At 50.4% G+C, this 17,561-nt stretch overlaps 1 protein-coding gene across 2 annotated transcripts in view; it reads right to left on the bottom strand.

Annotated features, from left to right (window-relative positions):
• Positions 1-17,561, bottom strand: part of MGAT5 (alpha-1,6-mannosylglycoprotein 6-beta-N-acetylglucosaminyltransferase) — a 441,795-nt gene that overhangs the window by 87,736 nt on the left and 336,498 nt on the right. For both annotated transcript variants that reach the window (XM_075530286.1, XM_075530287.1), the window contains exon 12: positions 14,155-14,288. In XM_075530286.1, the coding sequence (XP_075386401.1) occupies positions 14,155-14,288 (134 nt within the window). The remainder of the gene's footprint in view (positions 1-14,154; positions 14,289-17,561) is intronic.

The raw sequence follows: 17,561 nt of genomic DNA, 5'->3' as shown, positions 1-17,561 counted from the left end.
TGTCAAGCAACTCCTCCAAAAGACAGGTGGGGTGACACCATGAAGGCTTATTCACTTACTCCTGAAGGTGGGGATGTTTCTGCTACACATCTCTAGAAGGATCTGGGTCCCACAAGTGGCTTGCAATCGACTCACATGAAAGTTGGGGTGCGGACTTAGGCCTGGCAAAGTGTTTTCCGACAGACGATCGCTTCTGAAAACTCAATGGGCAGTTCCACCCTGTAACCCGTGGACTGAACATGGACTGTCATTGAGTCCCGTCAACTAGATGACACGTGGGTTTTTTTGCAGCTGTTTTTAGACACCCGAGGCTTGATCATCTATAACGGACACACACTCCGTGAAAGTGCTCGACAGCCTCTGCAACGGGTACAAATGGTAGGTATTCCCCAGAGGCTTCTCTGGAACACCTATTTGCAATTAGCACTTAATTATTGTGGTTAATTGTCATTGAGCTAATTCCAACTTACAGTCGCTTTATGTATGCACAGCAGTTACAAAAACCCAAACCGAGTGTCAATGAGTTGATTCCGACTACCCGGCCAGCAGGGCAGAGTAGAAACGCTCCATCGAGTTTTGTACGGGATCTGAATTTGACTCTGCCCAATGCAGCTACCACCAATGGGGGCTGGAGGGTATGATGCTGCTGAACAGGTTAAGGAGCTTGCAGTGCAGCTTCCAGACAGAGAAGAATAGATAGTGAAAATGGCTGGAAGAGCTTCATCGGACAATCAGGCCATGGGAAATCCTACAGATCACAACAGTCTGATCTACAACGAACCCCAGGCTGGGGCAGGACAAGGCAATGGTCCGTCTCACTGTACGTGGGGTTGCCCTGAAGGAGGAGTCAATTAGACGGCAGTGAACAGCAGCATGACGGTTAGAGTTTGTGTCAACTGGACAAACGTGGGTGAAGATAGGGGTGCAGGCATCGATTGGATCGAAGTCTGATGACACCTCCTCGTGTCATCATCAGGGTGTGCCCTTATGTAGGTGTGGCCTTTTGAGCCGAGCCAGCCCCCTTCATCCCTATGCCTCTGCAGGAACTGGTCCAGCATCTGGCTCGTCAACCTCCTATTGTGTCTCCTGCTGATGCCAGGAGCTGTCAGCAGATTGCTGACCTGGGATTCATTCAGCTCTGTGTCCACCAGCCTGTGGCCCTCCTGTTTGTTTGTCCTGCTTTTTGCCCTTCAGTTTCTACATCTACACAAGTCATGGCACAGCCTCCAGCTACATCTGACCTATGATTTTGGACTGGAACGTACATATGTTCTACTTCCACAACTGTGCAAGCTATTTCTTGATGTAACACTCTGATACAACACACACATATACATACATATCAATACACATATACATACATACATACAAGCAGCATTGGCTATGCTTCTCTGGAGAACCCAACCTAACACAAGCAGCAACATTCTGGCTCCACAGTTCATGCTTTTAGCACTCCAAGTACCCAGGTGGGCTCACTGGTACAGAGGAGGCATCTTGGCTTTTGTGTTCGTCTGGGGTTGACTAGATAAACAAATTCATGGACATTTATATGTGTGTGAGAGAGTTTTATATCAAGAAACATGGCTCCAGGTAGCTTGTCAACGGGAATGTGAAGCAGTGAGAGAGTGTCCCGCCTCCAGGGAGGAAGAGAGGAAGTTCCCAGAATCCTCATGAGGTCGTTGCACCCACAAGGAGGCATCAATCAGGCTGTGTCCTGATTGACAGGCTAGACTCCACCCTTCACTCTTAACAGCCTCAAGTTGACACGAGACTACGTAGCTACCACACTTGTCCACAGGTGCTGTAACTGTACTAGCACAAATGCAAGGTGGCTTGAACCTGCCGAAATCAATTCCCTCAGCGTTGAGGAGGCTGCAAGTCTGCCTTCACTTCTGGGGGAAGCCTTCTGTCCATCAACTCTTGAATCCTCGCAACATCCGGGGGCCGGGTGGTCCTTGCAGATCTCCAGGTGACCTGGCATCAGTCTCCCCTGATTCGGGGTTCTCAGTGCAGAGACGCTGGCTCTAAGAGCTGTGTTCTGCAGCTAGCTCTTCTTTTCTTGGTCTTCAAAAGGTCATGGAAAAATGAGAGTAGAAAGAAAAAGAAACTTTTCCATGAGCTCCCCTCCCCGTTTCTACTCTTTGAACTTTAATAAAGTTCTATCAACTGCCTCACTGGGATCTTTCAAACTAGAAGGGACATTTTTTCATGGTCTGAAACCAATCTAGGCTGGCACATTACATTTAGTTGTCATGCTTCTTTGTATCTTTAACAAGTGCTTAAGTTTCTTTATAATTGATAATGATCTCTGATGCGCCCCCCCACCTTGGTCTTGTGAGTTTATGATGAATGAGCTTCTACTCCTGGACATCACAGCTGTCCTGTAGATGACCAGAAGGGCTGGCGATGGAAAACACATAGGCCAGACAAACCTGTATCCAAATCCCAAACCTGCCTGTTCACAGTTGCGTGGCCTGCGAACGATGTTTCACCTCATGTCTTTCAGACCCTTTCTATTGTGAATCAGGTGAAGGCTTCTAGGGCAGAGCATCAGTTAGTCTTACTCTCAACCATTCACGCACACTTGGCTTCAACTCATCCAGCGCAGTCAATTTTGAAGTCCCCTCTGAGGCCCCCTTTTCCTCCACTCCCTCCCTTCTTTCTCCTTTTATCTTTTGTAAGATAAAAGGTGACACTGGTCACATCCCACAGGACAGGGAAACATCCCTTACATTAGATCAGGGCTGTCAGGTGAGTAAGGGTATTGAACCCCATATGCATCCCCTTACAACTGATTGATCACATCAATTCACCTTATGGAGCATAATTACATCATTACATAACTGCTAAGTCACATTACATAACTGCCAGCTCACTGAGAAACATGGCCAGCCAAGATGACACACACTGCAATCTATTGACAAGAAGGTATGCTACTTTGAGTAGACTAGAGAAACAAATTCATAAACACGCATATGTGTATAGGAAAGAACTTTATATAAAGAGCAATTGTATATTAAGAAAACATGCCAACCCAGTCCAGATCAAGTCCGTAAGTCTGTTATTAGCCCATATGTCTGATACCAATCTATAAATTCTTCTTTAGACTTACCAAACACATGCAATGATGCAGAATGCAGGAAGAGCACAGCCTAGTGGGTGGGAAGTCTTGTGGATCCAGTGGCAGGAGAAACATCTCAATGCTGGCAGGGGTCTCCACGTGGCTCCTCCAGCTCCGGAGCTCTAGCATGACTCCATGTGTCTTATCCCAGGGAGTGAGCATGTGTCTGCCTCCAGCGAGCTATTTATCTCCTTAGAATCTCCAAATGAGGTCATCAAACTGTGACCTGATTGACAGGCTAACCTCCACCCCTTCACTCTTAATGGTCTCAAATTGACAAGAGAGTATGGAGCTACCACAGAAGGGTACCCCGAGTGGGACCGAACTGGTGTCCTGCCTGCTAGGTGCTCTCCAATGACTTAGAAAAATCGCCTTCCTCACTCTCTATCTGGTGCCTCAACTGAAGTACATTGTGGATTCTTAGCAGCTCCTCACACTACCAACTCATGTCAGCCACTGTCACATGTCACAGTTGAGGAAAGGGAGACCCAGGCAGCTGGCTTCTATGGCCATACAGCCAGTGACCGAGGGAGCCAAAATTCGAATGCGTCCATCTGCTTTCCCAGAGGACTCCAGGACCGCTCTAGACTGTCCCCCACCAGAGCTTACGGATATAGCACTTCCCTACGGCTAGCGTGCGCTCTCTGCCAGTGGACAGACAAGCCTGCATACAGCTTGCAAAGCACAGAGGACCACTAGGATGATGAAACACCAGGGAAAAAAGGCCACACTGAGGTGGTCCTCCTGTGCACAAGCTTCTCAAAGACTGACTTGTTTATGACAGAGGCACACAGGGATATAGCTTATAAAATTAAAGAAGCTGTGGTAGTTACATAATCTGGTGCCAACTTGAGACGATTAAGAGCGAAGGGGTGGAGTTTAGCCCATCAGGTCGCAACTTGATGGTCTCATCTGGAGATGCTACAGAGATAAATAGCTCACTGCAGGCGGGACACACAGACTCTCTCTGGGAGACATTCCCGTTGAGAAGTTACATGGAGCTACACTGACAGAGAGAGAGCCCTGGAGCCAGAGGAGCCATGTGGAGACCCCCACCAGCACTGAGATGATTCCACCACCACTGGATCCACCCATTGGCCTGTGATCTTCCTGCATTCAGCATCAATGTATGGCTTCATGAGTCTGAAGAGGTCTTTATAGATTGGCATAGGACATAAGGGCTAATATCGAACTCATGGCTTGATCTGGACTGGGCTGGGATACTTTCTTCACATACAATTGCTCTTTGACATAGAGTTCTCTCTTGCAGCCAAGGCTGTTTAAAAAAAAAAAATCCTTAAATCTCTTGGACCTTAGTTCTTGGGATTTTAAAAGCCAATGACTCATTTCTGTTGTTTTTCTTTGTGCTTGCTTCCTCCTCCCTGTTCCTGCTTGCTCCCCAAGCTGGTGGCTGACTTTGGAGAGAAGGCTGGTGATGTGACTGGAGTTTGTGGTGCAGCAGGCACTGAGTGGAGTCCCGCCAGGACAAGGCTGATAGTTAATGGGTTTGGCTAGTAGCTGAAAGGCTGGAGCGCCACCTCCACCTTGAAAGAAAGACCTGAGAATATCTTTCTGAACAATGAAGTCATTAAAACCTGTATGCAGCACAGTTCGACTCTGACACACCGTGAGTTTGAATTGACGTGGTAGCAACTATTGTCTTAGGCCGACAAGGTTTGGTGAGCCACCGAAGGGCTGTCTGGTCTGTTCTCCAGGGAACTTCTCTGTTCCCCTCATCTGGGAAGTCTAGTGTCCTAAATTGAATTGTGCTCCCTCCCAGCCCCCATATGCACTGGCGTCCTCTCCTTTATACCTAAAGAGGGAGACCTGGTGGTATGGTGGATACACAGCGAGTTGCTAACCACAAGGTCAGCAGTTTGAAAATGCCAGCCACTCCATGGGAGAACGGTGAGTCTTTCTAGTCTCCTAGAGAGTTACAGTCTGGGAAACCCACAGGGGCAGTTCTACCCTGCCCCACAGGGTCGATATGAATCAGTATTCAGTGAGCGACTGAGTGAGATCCTGGTGGACGTAACCCCGTTTGGAATAGTGGGTTTGTTACGTTCGTGAGACTATGACAGTGTCATCTGCGTCCCACATGCAATCAGCTCTGAGGGACGTGGAGCGGCACAACCACAGTGATAAGGAAACAAACAAACTGGGGAGACAGATGCCACTGGGAGGTCCCCAAGGAACCTTGATGACATGAACTGAAAGAGACAGGGTCACCTCCAGAACGGACAGAAAAGAGCCTTCCTCTGACCAAACACCCTGAATCTAGATTTCCAGCCTCAACGGCGAGAAACACAAAACCTAAATGGTTTTGCTCTAGCAGCATGAGAAAATGAAGACGTGCACAGGCTCCGAGGGATCGCAACTAGGTCTTCTCTGGGTCACTTTTCTCCCCGTGCAACATCGGGTTTTGTGCCAGCTTGCCCGGCCAGGATTCTCAGTGGTTTGGCAGTTGAAGTCCAGTTAATTCCCAACATGAAGGAAGGTTTCCTTGTAAGGTGTGGCTTATTTTCTATATAAAGATCTGTGGAAAGCCTGCTTGCTTTTTGATAGGTCTAGATACTGTACTTGGCTCATCATCCTAGGGTTCTCTGAACTTCAGCCAACTTCCTGCCATATTGTCTGCCGATCCTGGGGGTCATCAAAGCCGTGACCTGCCATCTCACCTGCCTTGGATCCATTCGCTCCTCTAGCCCTCAGCCTGACCTGTTGACCGTGGGGTTACGTGCCTCTGCAGCCTATGGTGGGTGCTCTTACTGCTCTCAGAAGGGAAGTGAACAGAAGAGATTCAGAGATGGAGCTGAATGCTTGTATGGCTGGAAGCAGAAACAAGAGCTGAGGTCACATGAGATTTTCCAGACAACGCAGTGTCTGAGTCCCATGTCCAGCTTCATGACTTCCAACTGTGTGCCAATTTGACTTAGGTGAGTTTATGTTCACCTGGTTTATCTCCACATTATCGATGAAGAAAAGCCTAGCTTTTGAAACGCTGAATGAAAAAATATGCAAGATGACATGGTTTAACCTACTTATACCAATGTGCTCTTTTCAAGTATTTCAATACATTCATTAGTTACAAAGGTCTTTGTCGGTTCATTAAAACAATGTATTAGCAGCAGTTAATTCCTATTATGAAATAAGATGGCATTTTTCTAAACTACTCCAATTTCCAATTTTGCAAGAATCCACACTACGCCCAAGTCAACCAAATTAGTGAGCTAGATAATTACATAGCTTTTAGAATGGGATTCTACCATAGAAGTCACCTAGTTTAGAGGCTGTGTGTGTGTGTAGGGGGGGCACTATTTAAGCAGTTGAATTTTTATTAGTAGTAGTATGGAAATTTTGTGCAATAAAACATTTTCCCTTTCAATATTATTTGCATGTGCCATTCTGTGAGGTTCGTTCATCAAGTGCAGCCATCACCATTTACACCCCCTTTTCCTCTGCGAGCGCTGATGGAAATGCACAGCTCTGGCCCAGGGGGTTGGGCGGCCTTCACTGCTCTTCCTGCCTCTCCACAGCACCCCTCCCCAAAGACACCCCAGAACACAGATGAGAAATTTAACGACCTTAGCCAGGGGTCAGCAAATCTTTTCTGTAAATATCTCAGGCTTTGCAGGAAATATTTACATATCGGTTTTGCTTTGTTTTCATGTTTGTTTTTTCTTTAGAACCCTTCAAATATGTAAAAACCACTTTTAGTTCACAGGCTGCGCAAACACAGGCTGTAGGATAGATCTGGCTTCCAGGCTGCTGCTTGCCAGGCTTCATTTACTTTTTAGCGGCTTTACTGGGGTATAAACCAGTCCCAGTCGTCGAGTTGATCCAACTAATGGTGACTCCATTTGTGCAAAGTCGGGCTGCTGCACAAATGGAGTGTTTTCGTGTTTTGTGACCTTTCAGAAGTTAACCGCCAGGTCTCTCTTCTGCGGTCCTCCGGAGTGGATGAGAACCAGCAGCCTTTGGGTTGGCACTTGAGCCTGTAAGCCCGTGGGCCAATCAAGGAAGCCTTGTTGAGGTATATGTGGGGGCTTCAAAGGCTGTGAAAATATTGCATGAAAAGATCACAGATATTTTCCAAGAATTTTCGATGCCCCCTGTAAGATGCAATCCATATTTAAAGTGTATAATTGATAAAGTGTTGGCATATGCACACACCTGTAAAACCATCATCGTAATGAAGGCAGTAAATATTTCTACCACCCGAAAAGGTTCCTTATGCCCCTGCCTCTCCCCAAGGCAACTAACTACCTGATCTGCTTTCTGCCACGCTAGCTTAGTTTGCATTTTCTCTACACAGAACCACAGTATGCAGGCCTTCGTTTCTGGAGGGGAGGGGTGCTGTTACTCAGCATACTTATTCGGATCTCGGTCCTGCTGTCGTGGGCGTCAGTATCTCATTCCATCATCGCATGCAAGCCAGGAAGCCGAGGCGGGAGCTGCTTGCCCTCAGCAACAGAGGCCAGCAGAGGTGGCCCAGAAAGAGGCGTCTCAGCTCCCAGTACAGCATGCGCTGCCCCTGCCCTGACTGCTCTACGGGGTCTGCAGCAGCTGTACCAGCCTGTTTTCACTCCACTTCCCTCGGTGTGCCTTGGACAAGAAAGCCATCCAAGTTGCCTGCTTGCTTTCCCACATAGCACTGGGGTATCTGCGTCCATCGGATCCTTACGAAGCGCTTGCTCCGTGCCAGGCACGGTGGTGGATGAGCAAGCTAGATTGGATTCCTGCCCTTGGGAGGCTTGTTGCTGTTGTTGGCGCCGTCGAGTCCATTCCTGCTCGTGATGACTCCAGTGTCACACGGAAGAATGCCCCCGGGGGTCATCTCCTGTCATTGCCAGGCCTTTTCTTCCAAGGTGCTGCTGGCTGGGTTCAAACTGCCAACCTTCAGGTTAACCGCCTAGTGCTACCCTGGGACCTTCCTTCACCACAACCCCCCAAAACCACGGTCACTGCCACAGACTGGCTTCCAACCCATAGGAACCTACAGAGTTTTGGAGACCGTTATTGTCACTGGAGCAGACAGCCAGACCCATCTTTTCTTTCAGAGTGGCTGGTGGGTTTGAGTCACTGGCCTTGTGGTCAGCAGTCCCGGTCCCCCTGCACCAGCAGGGCTCCATCTGAGAGAGCAGCACTGGGAACCTTGGTTCTGCCAAAGGCCATTTGGCTATTTATCTAAAACAGCATCCATGGTCTGTGCTGGTCAAACATGTCATTAGCTCACCCCGAATGTGGTGGCTGGAACCGCTTCTCTTGGTCACGTCGAGGCACGTGATGTGAGCTGGTACTTCTCAGGCCTTAGGTGGTCCCTGGGCCAGGAAACCCCCACCCCGGTTACAGCGTATACAGTTTCACAATTAAGGAGAGCCTGCCAGCAAGGGGCAAATAAATACATGATTTCAGATTGATTCGCATTGATTCGCAGGGGAAGCGAGGGTGCTGTGACAGGCGTGAGCCAGGTGCGGCAGGCAATTGAGGGCCCCACTTGTAGGGCAAGCTGACCAGCCAAGGTCTGTCTGAGGAGATCAGAGGCCGGAGCCTGTGAAGGGGAGGGTGGGGTGTGCAGGGAACTGAGGCTAGTGCAGGGAGCCTCCCTAAGCTTTCCTGGGGTGGGTTCAGCATGGACACCATACATTCTCTGATGCCAATGAAGCCGCGGGAGGGTCTTGAGCAAAGCAGTGACAGGAGACAGTTTGCATTCTAGAACAGTCACTTTGGGTGCTGTGGGTAGACGGGCAGGAAATCAGACATGGAGACGCTGAATCATCTTCTGGGAGGCTTGCTGCCCCGTTTCCAGGCTCGGGTCCATGAGGCAACCTGGGGCAATGCTTTGAAATCACTGTGTCTCTATGGACTACCTAAATCTAAAGGATCGTTCTGACTTGAGAAGAGATGGGCTTTGGTTGCTGCCAGCCCAGTTAGGGCGGAGACAAGCCAGGCCATCAGGGCCCTAAGCTGGCAACAATCCGAGCCCCACCAGATCAGGAGCATTGACTGCAGAAACAGCTCAAGGGCTGTGGCCGACCTCTCCATTTTTATGGTGGGGAGCCTGGAGCAACGGTAGACGTGTTATGCTCAGAGTTTCAGCGGTACACTTAAGTGCCCCATCCAGATCATCCTGCTGAGTCCTGGAGGCCCTGAGTGGTGCAACCAGTAGGCCTAGTGGTATAGTGGCTATGCACGGGGCTGCCAACCTCTGGGTCAGCAGTTCCAAACCACCAGCCACTCCGAGGGAGAAAGACGAGCCTTCTACGCCGGTGACGAGTGACAGACTTGGAACCCCACCTGGCAGTTCTACCCGATCCCAGAGAATCAGACCGGACTCAATGGCAGTGTGAGTTTGAGCTTGTGAATTTAACCTATAGGCTGGAGGCCTCCACGTGGCCAGAGGCACTGTGGAAAAAAACGTCTGGTGATCTACCTCTGGAAAAACCCTGTGGAATGTTACAGTCCCAACGGACACCTGTGGGAAACAGAAGGATTTCTCCCAAGTTGTCTCCCCCAAATAGATGCCAAACTTAGCTGTACTTGGAGGTCATCGGAAGTAGGTCAGGGGTTATTCTCCCTAAGGGTTATGAGCCATCTCAGGAAGCAGTCACCACTGTTTATCCCACAAGTAGGGCCCACTCCCTTCTGATAAGGATAGTAGTTGTATATTTCCTTGTAGGAGATCCCAGAGAGGTCAAACCCATCCAAGGATGACCAAGGTTAGGACGCCATCATGAATCTCAGGTCTGCCCATCTTGTCACATGTACACCTCTAGTCCCTCCCATTTCTATGTGCACACCCTAGCTCATCCCCTTCCTGTTACGCCTGTGCCCATTGTACAGCCCCTGCCTATGTATATGCCTATGGTACTGCCCCTTCCTGTGACGTGTGGCTACCTGCAATTGTGCCCCCCAAAGTAGATATAACCCTTGGTTAGCAAGCAACCAGCTTCCTGCCCGGTCCTCCAGCCTCCTGCTGGGGGACTCGAACCTCTGGCCAGGTCTTTGTCCCACCTCACCTCACCTCAGCCCACGCTGTGCACGGACCTGGCTGGTAAGATCATGGCCATCCAGGAGGTGAGCATGCTACCGTAAATTGTGTCTGACTCCATTATTGGACTCTTCTCTCTCTTGTGCTCTCTATGACTTTACTATAATCTTTATATCTCTCAACCGTACAATTGCACTTACCAAACCCGTGATTAGTGGTGGGGGGCTGGCACCCCATCCAACCGCAGACACCCTTTGGATGACCCACGAGTCCTATTAGGAGGACAGAGAGCAGGGAAGCAGCCCTGGCAAGGAGGGAGCGGGTGGCAGGGGGCAGACCCCCCCGGCTGTCACGTGTGATCTTCGGCAAATCACTGCAGTTCTTTGAGCCAGCTCCTCGCCTATAAACGATGGTTACGGCGAGGACGGCTGCCCTGGCCTCCTCAAAAGGCACAGTGTGTGCTGCCACGCAGGGCGGCCGGCTGAGCAAGGCCCCAAGTGTGGACGAGACACAAGCGGACAGCCCGTCGTTAGAGAAGAAGCGCTAGCTATGCAGAAAGCCTCCCAGGAGGCGCATCCTCAGCGCCCGAGTGACAAGGATTTCAGTGACGGCACACACAGCACCTCTTTCCACGGGTCACTAGCCCATCGGCCGCAAGCCTTGGAACACCATGAGGAATGCAGAAAACAAGCTGCAGAGGTCATGAGAGCCAAGCGAGGGGCCACCGGCCAGAGGTGGCCTCCAGAGACACGTACGCTTTATTCAGGGCAGAGCAGAGCTCAGGGGTCACAAAATGTCTTAGAAAAGCCAGAGAGAAATATTTTTAGGCTTTACGGGCCATACAGTTTCTGCCTTAACTGCAGTTCCTGTGTGCAAAGGGTCCGAGGCACGCTTGAATGAACATGGCTGACTGGATACACCTTTGTCCACCCCAACAGTCGGCGGGTGAAAGATGGTCCCCAGGCCAGTTGGCTGTTGTTCGTTGCCAGCGAGTTGGGTCCCACCCCCAGTAACCAGAGTCGCCACAGAACAGAGTGCGGCTCAGCCCCGTGCCTTCAGACACAGTGAGGCCTTCCTGGTTCTCACCGCCTGTCCACTTTACCCAGAAGCACGGCGTCCTTCTCCAAGGACTGGGCGCTCTCGTCACTATGATTGATACTCGTCTGCATGGCTTCTAAACACTGTCAGAGTTTGCTACTCCCTTGTGCAGGTGGGAGCTCTGAATTCAGCTCTACCTTTAGGCAGGCCGGTATCTGCCAGTTCCTCACAGGCTCCGGAGAAAGGCCTGAGAAAGCAGCCACTGAAAATCCCGTGGCATACACTTCCACGCTGACAAACCTGGAGTCGGAGGTGACTGGAGGGAGACTGGCTTTTCACAGACTTGATCACTGGCTCACACACACTGCCACCAATTCTCAAATTGGTATGTTTCCCACCTGGCCCCCATAATGATACAAATAATAGCAGCCACCCTTCATTTAGACCTACCGGGTGCTCGGTGCTGCCGCTGAGCACTTAATGTAGATGAACTAATTTAAAGGCCACAAAAGCCTTTGCGGAGGCAAAGAGAAGGTATGAACTCGCCCCACATCACGCAGGAGGCGGCAGAGCCCAGAATTGCGCCCAGCAACGCTCACAACTGTGTTCTCTTCCAACGGCTGAGAACAGGGCCTGCGTTCCTCTTAACGCTGCACTGTGGGTTTCCCCTTTCCAAGCCCTTCCCAGGAGAGAACGCTGCAGGAAAGCTCAAACTGCACATGGGGAGAGGGGTATGTAGGCAAGGACTGGCGCAGACAGACACACTGCCCCTGGGGGTAGTGACACACAGCATCCTGCGAGGGTCAGGTCACCTGCACAGGTAGCATCACAAAACACCGAGGGATTTCCCAATCACCCTAAATCTCGAGGCGCAGGATGGCCAACACTTTGGGAGTCTGACTGGCATCCAATGACCTCTCCACTGGCTGTTAGTGGCGTCCAGTTGGCTCCGACTCAGAGGGACCCTGCATCCGTCAGAAGAGAACGCTGCCCGGCCGGCGCTGTCCAGCCCTCTGCTGTTACGTCGGAGCCCGTTGCAGCAGCTACGGGGTCAGCACAGCTCACTGAGGGGCTTCCTCCGTCTTGTTCACCCTCGACTTCACCAAGATGATGGCCTTTACCAGGGACTGGTCTCGAGTGACATCCTCACTGCTCAGGAGCAGTCTGGCGGCACAACCTCTGAGCCAGAACTGCTTGTTCTTCGGCCATTCACAGGATTTCCATATCCTTCGCCAACGCCCTCATTCACGGGCATCAGTGCCGCCGCGGCCTTCCTTCTCCACCGCCAACTTTCACATGTGGACGAGGCAAATGAAAGCTCAGGGGCCTCAGTTGTTAAAAACAAAAGAAGCCAATCTTTCTGTGTCTGATTTAGAAAACAATAACAACAATACCCCTTCCCCCCAAAACAACCAATTATGGTCTTGTTTTTCTAGGGAAATTGAAAAGGTTGCCAAGACACCTAGCGAAAACAAGCCAGCACCTCTGCTCCAGAGCCGCAGTGCTAGAGGCCAAGGTCAAGCCGGCACAAAGCTGAGAGAGACTTTCTTCGACAGGCAGACAGGAACCACAGCTCTTCACTGGGAGCCTTCCAGAATGGAGTGCCACGATCCAGTCCGCGTCCAGTGAATCTGACGAGAAGGACCCCTGCTTGCTCCTTCCCCCAGACTCGGCAGAAAGGCAGCTGCAAACAGGTACTGCTAACACGGGGCGGTTTGATGCAAGGGAAGCCGAGAACTCAGGGGGAACATCTTACATGACCATTTGTAATCCAGGTCGATTTTCTTTTACTAGAAAGTGTGGAACGGCTTATGTGGAGAACAGAAATCTTACTTACCAGTGGGAGGCTTTAAACTCTGGCCCTGCTGACATTCGTGGCTGGCTGTCATCCATGCCCTGTCGAGTGCTTGGCACCCACGAGATGCCACAGTCCCCCAGACTGTCACACTCCTAAATGTCTCCTGGCATTGCCAAAGGTCCTGCAGGCCCCCAGTTGGGAACCCTGGACTAGACTAAGGTAGAATTCTAGCCACTGGTGGAAAAAGCAGTTATCTGGATTCCGTCACTTCCCTGGGACTAGGCCAATGTAAAAGTCCCCTCCGGACAGGCAGCCTCTCAGGACCCCAGGGCGTGGAAGCAGACAACATGTCAGACACCAACAGTAGAGGGCTCTCCTCCCCTGGACTTCAGGTGTCCTGCCCCATTTGGGGATTTCTAATTTCCCGGGTGATAAGGGAGACACAATGATGTGTGAGCCTAGTTACGATCGGTGTAGTATTGGGCTTTCACGCTGAGAATGAAGCATGCCTTACGTGCTAGTCATGGCATGGTCCTGTAAGTGCGTTTCCCAAAACAAAACATCGGGTAACTGACATCTGAAGAGATTTGCATTGCTGGTCAACCGGCCTCACCCTGTCTGGTTCTGTTCCTGCTGTGCCCTGCCCAGCTGTGTTGGGAAAGCAGTGCCAAGGGCCCCGGGGAGCTCCACAGCCCCACCCTGTAGGAAAATCTGGTTGAGTCAGTGGCCAAGTGTTTTATCCCAACTCCAGTGGACACTTCCCATTCTGGGTTAGTTGTATACCGACAACTGACCGCAATTACTGACCACAGCCCAAATGTCAGTGGAGCCCCAGGGCAGGGGAGCTGCCTCCCTGCGATTTCTCAGAGGACATAGGGCAGAGGACTTGCATGCAATGGGCCTCTAAGCCACGCCTGGCTTCAGAAAGGCCTCCAGTCTCTTAAGCAAGGACAAGGGACATGTTGGGTCACTTCCTAAATGCAGAGAGTGGCGCATTTATGGTGCAGCCGCTGCACGCATGCACAGATGCTGCCTTTACTAGATAACCAGACGCGGAGACACCAAATTCCGTAATGCTCTTGTGTACTTCTAAGCAGATCCCAGTAAGCCCTGGGCGCTTGGCTTGATGACTCCCTGGATCAAGGTTAAATTAAGTTACCCGGCAAACTTCTTTCCAGCAGGAGGCACGCGCGCAGATGGGCTCACCTTCCAGAAGCTATCCACTTTGCCATACACCAGGGACTGGTTCTGCCGTTTGATTTCGTTGATGTGGTAGATGTCGCTGGAGTTCAGGTGCTGCTCCACCACGAACCCCAGAAAGCTGTTGTCTGGAGTGTGAGCTGATGGGGAACAAGAAGAGAAAAGAGAGTTAGGGCTTAGTCATTGCCCAGAAGAAACAGCACCGCCAATGTGATACGAGCCCACGTCCCACACAAGCCATCGTTCTGTGCTTGGTCAAGGAGCTCGCTCTCGTCCTCATCCTCACCAGGCACTGTTCTCTCCAACAGAGATGAACCCAAGTCAAGCATCTGCCTTCTCAGGAAAAAAAGAAAGCCCAGAAAGTCCTTAGCCTGCATACGCACCCCCTCCTCCTCTGATAGAAATGCCTCATGTCAGCATCACCCAGGAACGGCCGGAACCCCATGGGGAGAGGGACTGAGTCCCTCATGGAAGCTTGCAGGGGAGATGCTGCTGGCCGCCACAGGGCCCGTCCAACAGCCAACTGGCCAACCTGGAAGTCACACTCGGACCTGTCATCTTCCCCAGTGATGGATGAAAGATGCAGTTATGTTGGTCTGCAGAACAGAATGACAGGGGTGCAGAGAAATGGGCACGCTCACTGAGAAACACCTGCACCCACAAATGCCAACCATGGCAAAAAACAGAAACAAAACCAGAGAAACAGTGCGCAGCAACTGAGGGTGGCAAGGTGCGGTCCAGTGAACCCGAACTCCCTAAGGCACAGGTTCTCTCCCGTCCTCATGCCGCAAGCCTTTTCCACAGGTCCTCATGTTGTGGTGACCCCAGCCATAAAATCAGTCTTGTTGCTACTGCTATAAATCGGGCGACCCCTGTGAAAGGGTCACCCGACCCCCAAAGGGAGCACGACCCACAGGTTGAGAACCGCTGCCACAGGCCTTTTTTAAGGCTGTGATTTCAGAAGCAAGTCACAAGGCCTGTTTTCAGAGGCCTCTCTGGGTGGGTCTGAACTGCCCACCTATCTATTACTGGCCAATACTGTTTCCACCACCCTGGGGCTCCAATGAGCCCGCGGAGGAGGCTCGTCAGAAAGGGAACCTCTGCTAACACTTCTGCAAAACCATTTCTCTCCTGGAAGCCTTGACCAAAGGGTGCAACAAGCCCAAGCCCTCCTTGGTGCCTATCAGTTAGAAAGGAAGTTCAACAGAGGCAACTATCAGCACACAGTTCTCTTGACACAAGAAACCCTCTTCAACACCTTTTCCTTCTACTGGAGCCCTTGAATCGGCTTCTCGTTTCCCCTCCTCCACCCTCCCTCCCTCAAGAGCCTTTGATCCTTTATTGAAATGTTTTTTTCTTCCATGTCTTACACCAACCGCAGTCCCTTCACCCACTTTTCTGTTGTCCATCCCTCTAGGAAGGGGTTCTATGTAGATCATTGTAATCGGATCCCTCTTTTTTCCCACCTTTCCCTTCCCCTCCTGGAATCTCTATTCTTATTATTGGTCCTGAGGGGTTTATCTGTCCTGGATTTCCTGGTTTACAGCTCTTCTCTGTACCTGTGTACATGCTCTGGTCTAGTTAGATTTTGTAAGATAGAACTGAGGTCATGGTAGGGGTGTGTGAAGAAAGCATTAAAGAACTAGAGGGAAGTTATTTATATTTTATTGGTGCTATTCTGCACCCTGACTGGCTTGTCTCTTCTTGTGACCCTTCTGTGAGGGATGTCCAGGTGTCTACAGAGGAGCTTTGGGTCCCCACTCTGCACTCTCCCTCATTCATATTGATATGGTTTTTTTGTTCTGGGACTTTGAGGTCTAATATCTAATCCCATCAACACCTCATGATCACACAGGCTGGCATGCTTCGTCCATGTGGACTTTGTTGTTTTTCAGCTAGATGGCCAATATATGATGGCCTAGTGCCCCTTCCTCTGATGGCAACATACCAGGATGTAAAAATGAACTTGACACATGGATGTATGGATTGTGATAAGAGCTGTAAGATTCCCCAATAATTAAAAAAGAGAGCTTATGATACACTGAATCCAGGTCAGATAAATCCCTCAGTAGGGTAGGAGGGTGGGTGGGGGGATTAGGGGGAACTGATTGCAATGATTGACACGTAGTCCCCCCCCTCCCCCAGGGGGGATGAACAACAGAAATGGGTGAAGGGAGACAGCACTGAGTGTAAGATGTGAACGTAATTATAATTTATCAAGGGGTCACGAGGGTGGGAGGGGGAGGAGGTAGCAAAAAAAGAGGGGCTGATACGAAGGGCTCAGATAGAAAGTAAATGTTTAGAAAATGATGATGGCAACATATGTACAAATAAGCTCAATGCAATTGTTGTATGGAATGTTATAAGTTGTAAGAACCCACAATAAAATGATTTTTTAAAATAATCATAAAATAAAGAAATAAAGGAAACCTCTTCTTTCCTGAGCCAAAGATCAATGGCTTGGACCCGCCCGCAGCTCTGTGGAAGAGAGCGGTGACAGTTCGTTTCCATGGAGACTCAGCCTGGGACACGCCATGGCGCAGCTCTATGCTGTCCCCGAGGGTCACTGCGTGTCTGGAGCAATGCGACGGTTGCGGCTTGGGCAGTCTTTGGTCTTGGGCCCGGACATACATTCTGCCCAGAGAAGTCTCAAGGTTGTTCCAAAGAGGAGCCTGCAGAAGCCCCATGCGGCAGACATTAAATGCGACACTGCTCTGCTGGACCCTGGCCTGAGCAGCCATAAATAGCATCAAGCTAGGGTCCTTCTTGGAATGGAGACACATGCCCTGAGAACCAACCGCACTGCAGTTTCAAACAAATTCATTCACGGGTTCTTCGGGGGACTTGTGCCCCGTCCTCCGATCCCCTCGGAGATGAAGGAGCTGAAGCTGGCAGGCAGCCATGGTTGCGGAAATGAATGTACAGCATCAAACCCCGTGTTGTCGCCATCCAGCCTCCCAGGCTTCTGCCTAGTGGGGCAACAGAGTGAGGAGGTAACGGGTGTGGCTGGGGCTTTGGGTTTGGCCTGGCCAATCTGCTAGCTCATTTCTGTGTTCTTGATTAAGTGACCAGAGGCTCTGGCTGTCTTTGGCTGAGAAATCAATCCCAGGTTGCCCCGAGGTACATTTACCTGACTTCCGTGCAACGCGCAGTTTAAACCCACCGCAGTGGAGGCTGTTGTATTAAAGATGTGAGGTATAGGCAGCAGTTGCTTATAACAAATGGGTGCTACTTTGCAATGAACATCAAAATAGTATTGTTAACATTACTGTATTATGCTAAAGAGGTTCTTAGTAGACCTGGGATTATTTTATGCACAGAAAGGTACACTATATGCTCACAGAAGTAGCAGCCGGGAAATCAAGCAACATATTATATTGGGCCAATGCCACAATGATGTCACTGAGGATTAA

Source organism: Tenrec ecaudatus, chromosome 13, assembly GCF_050624435.1.
Source record: "Tenrec ecaudatus isolate mTenEca1 chromosome 13, mTenEca1.hap1, whole genome shotgun sequence".
NCBI lineage: Eukaryota > Metazoa > Chordata > Mammalia > Afrosoricida > Tenrecidae > Tenrec > Tenrec ecaudatus.
The sequence above is the reverse complement of the archived record's forward strand: the minus strand, read 5'-3'. Positions and strand labels throughout refer to the sequence as shown.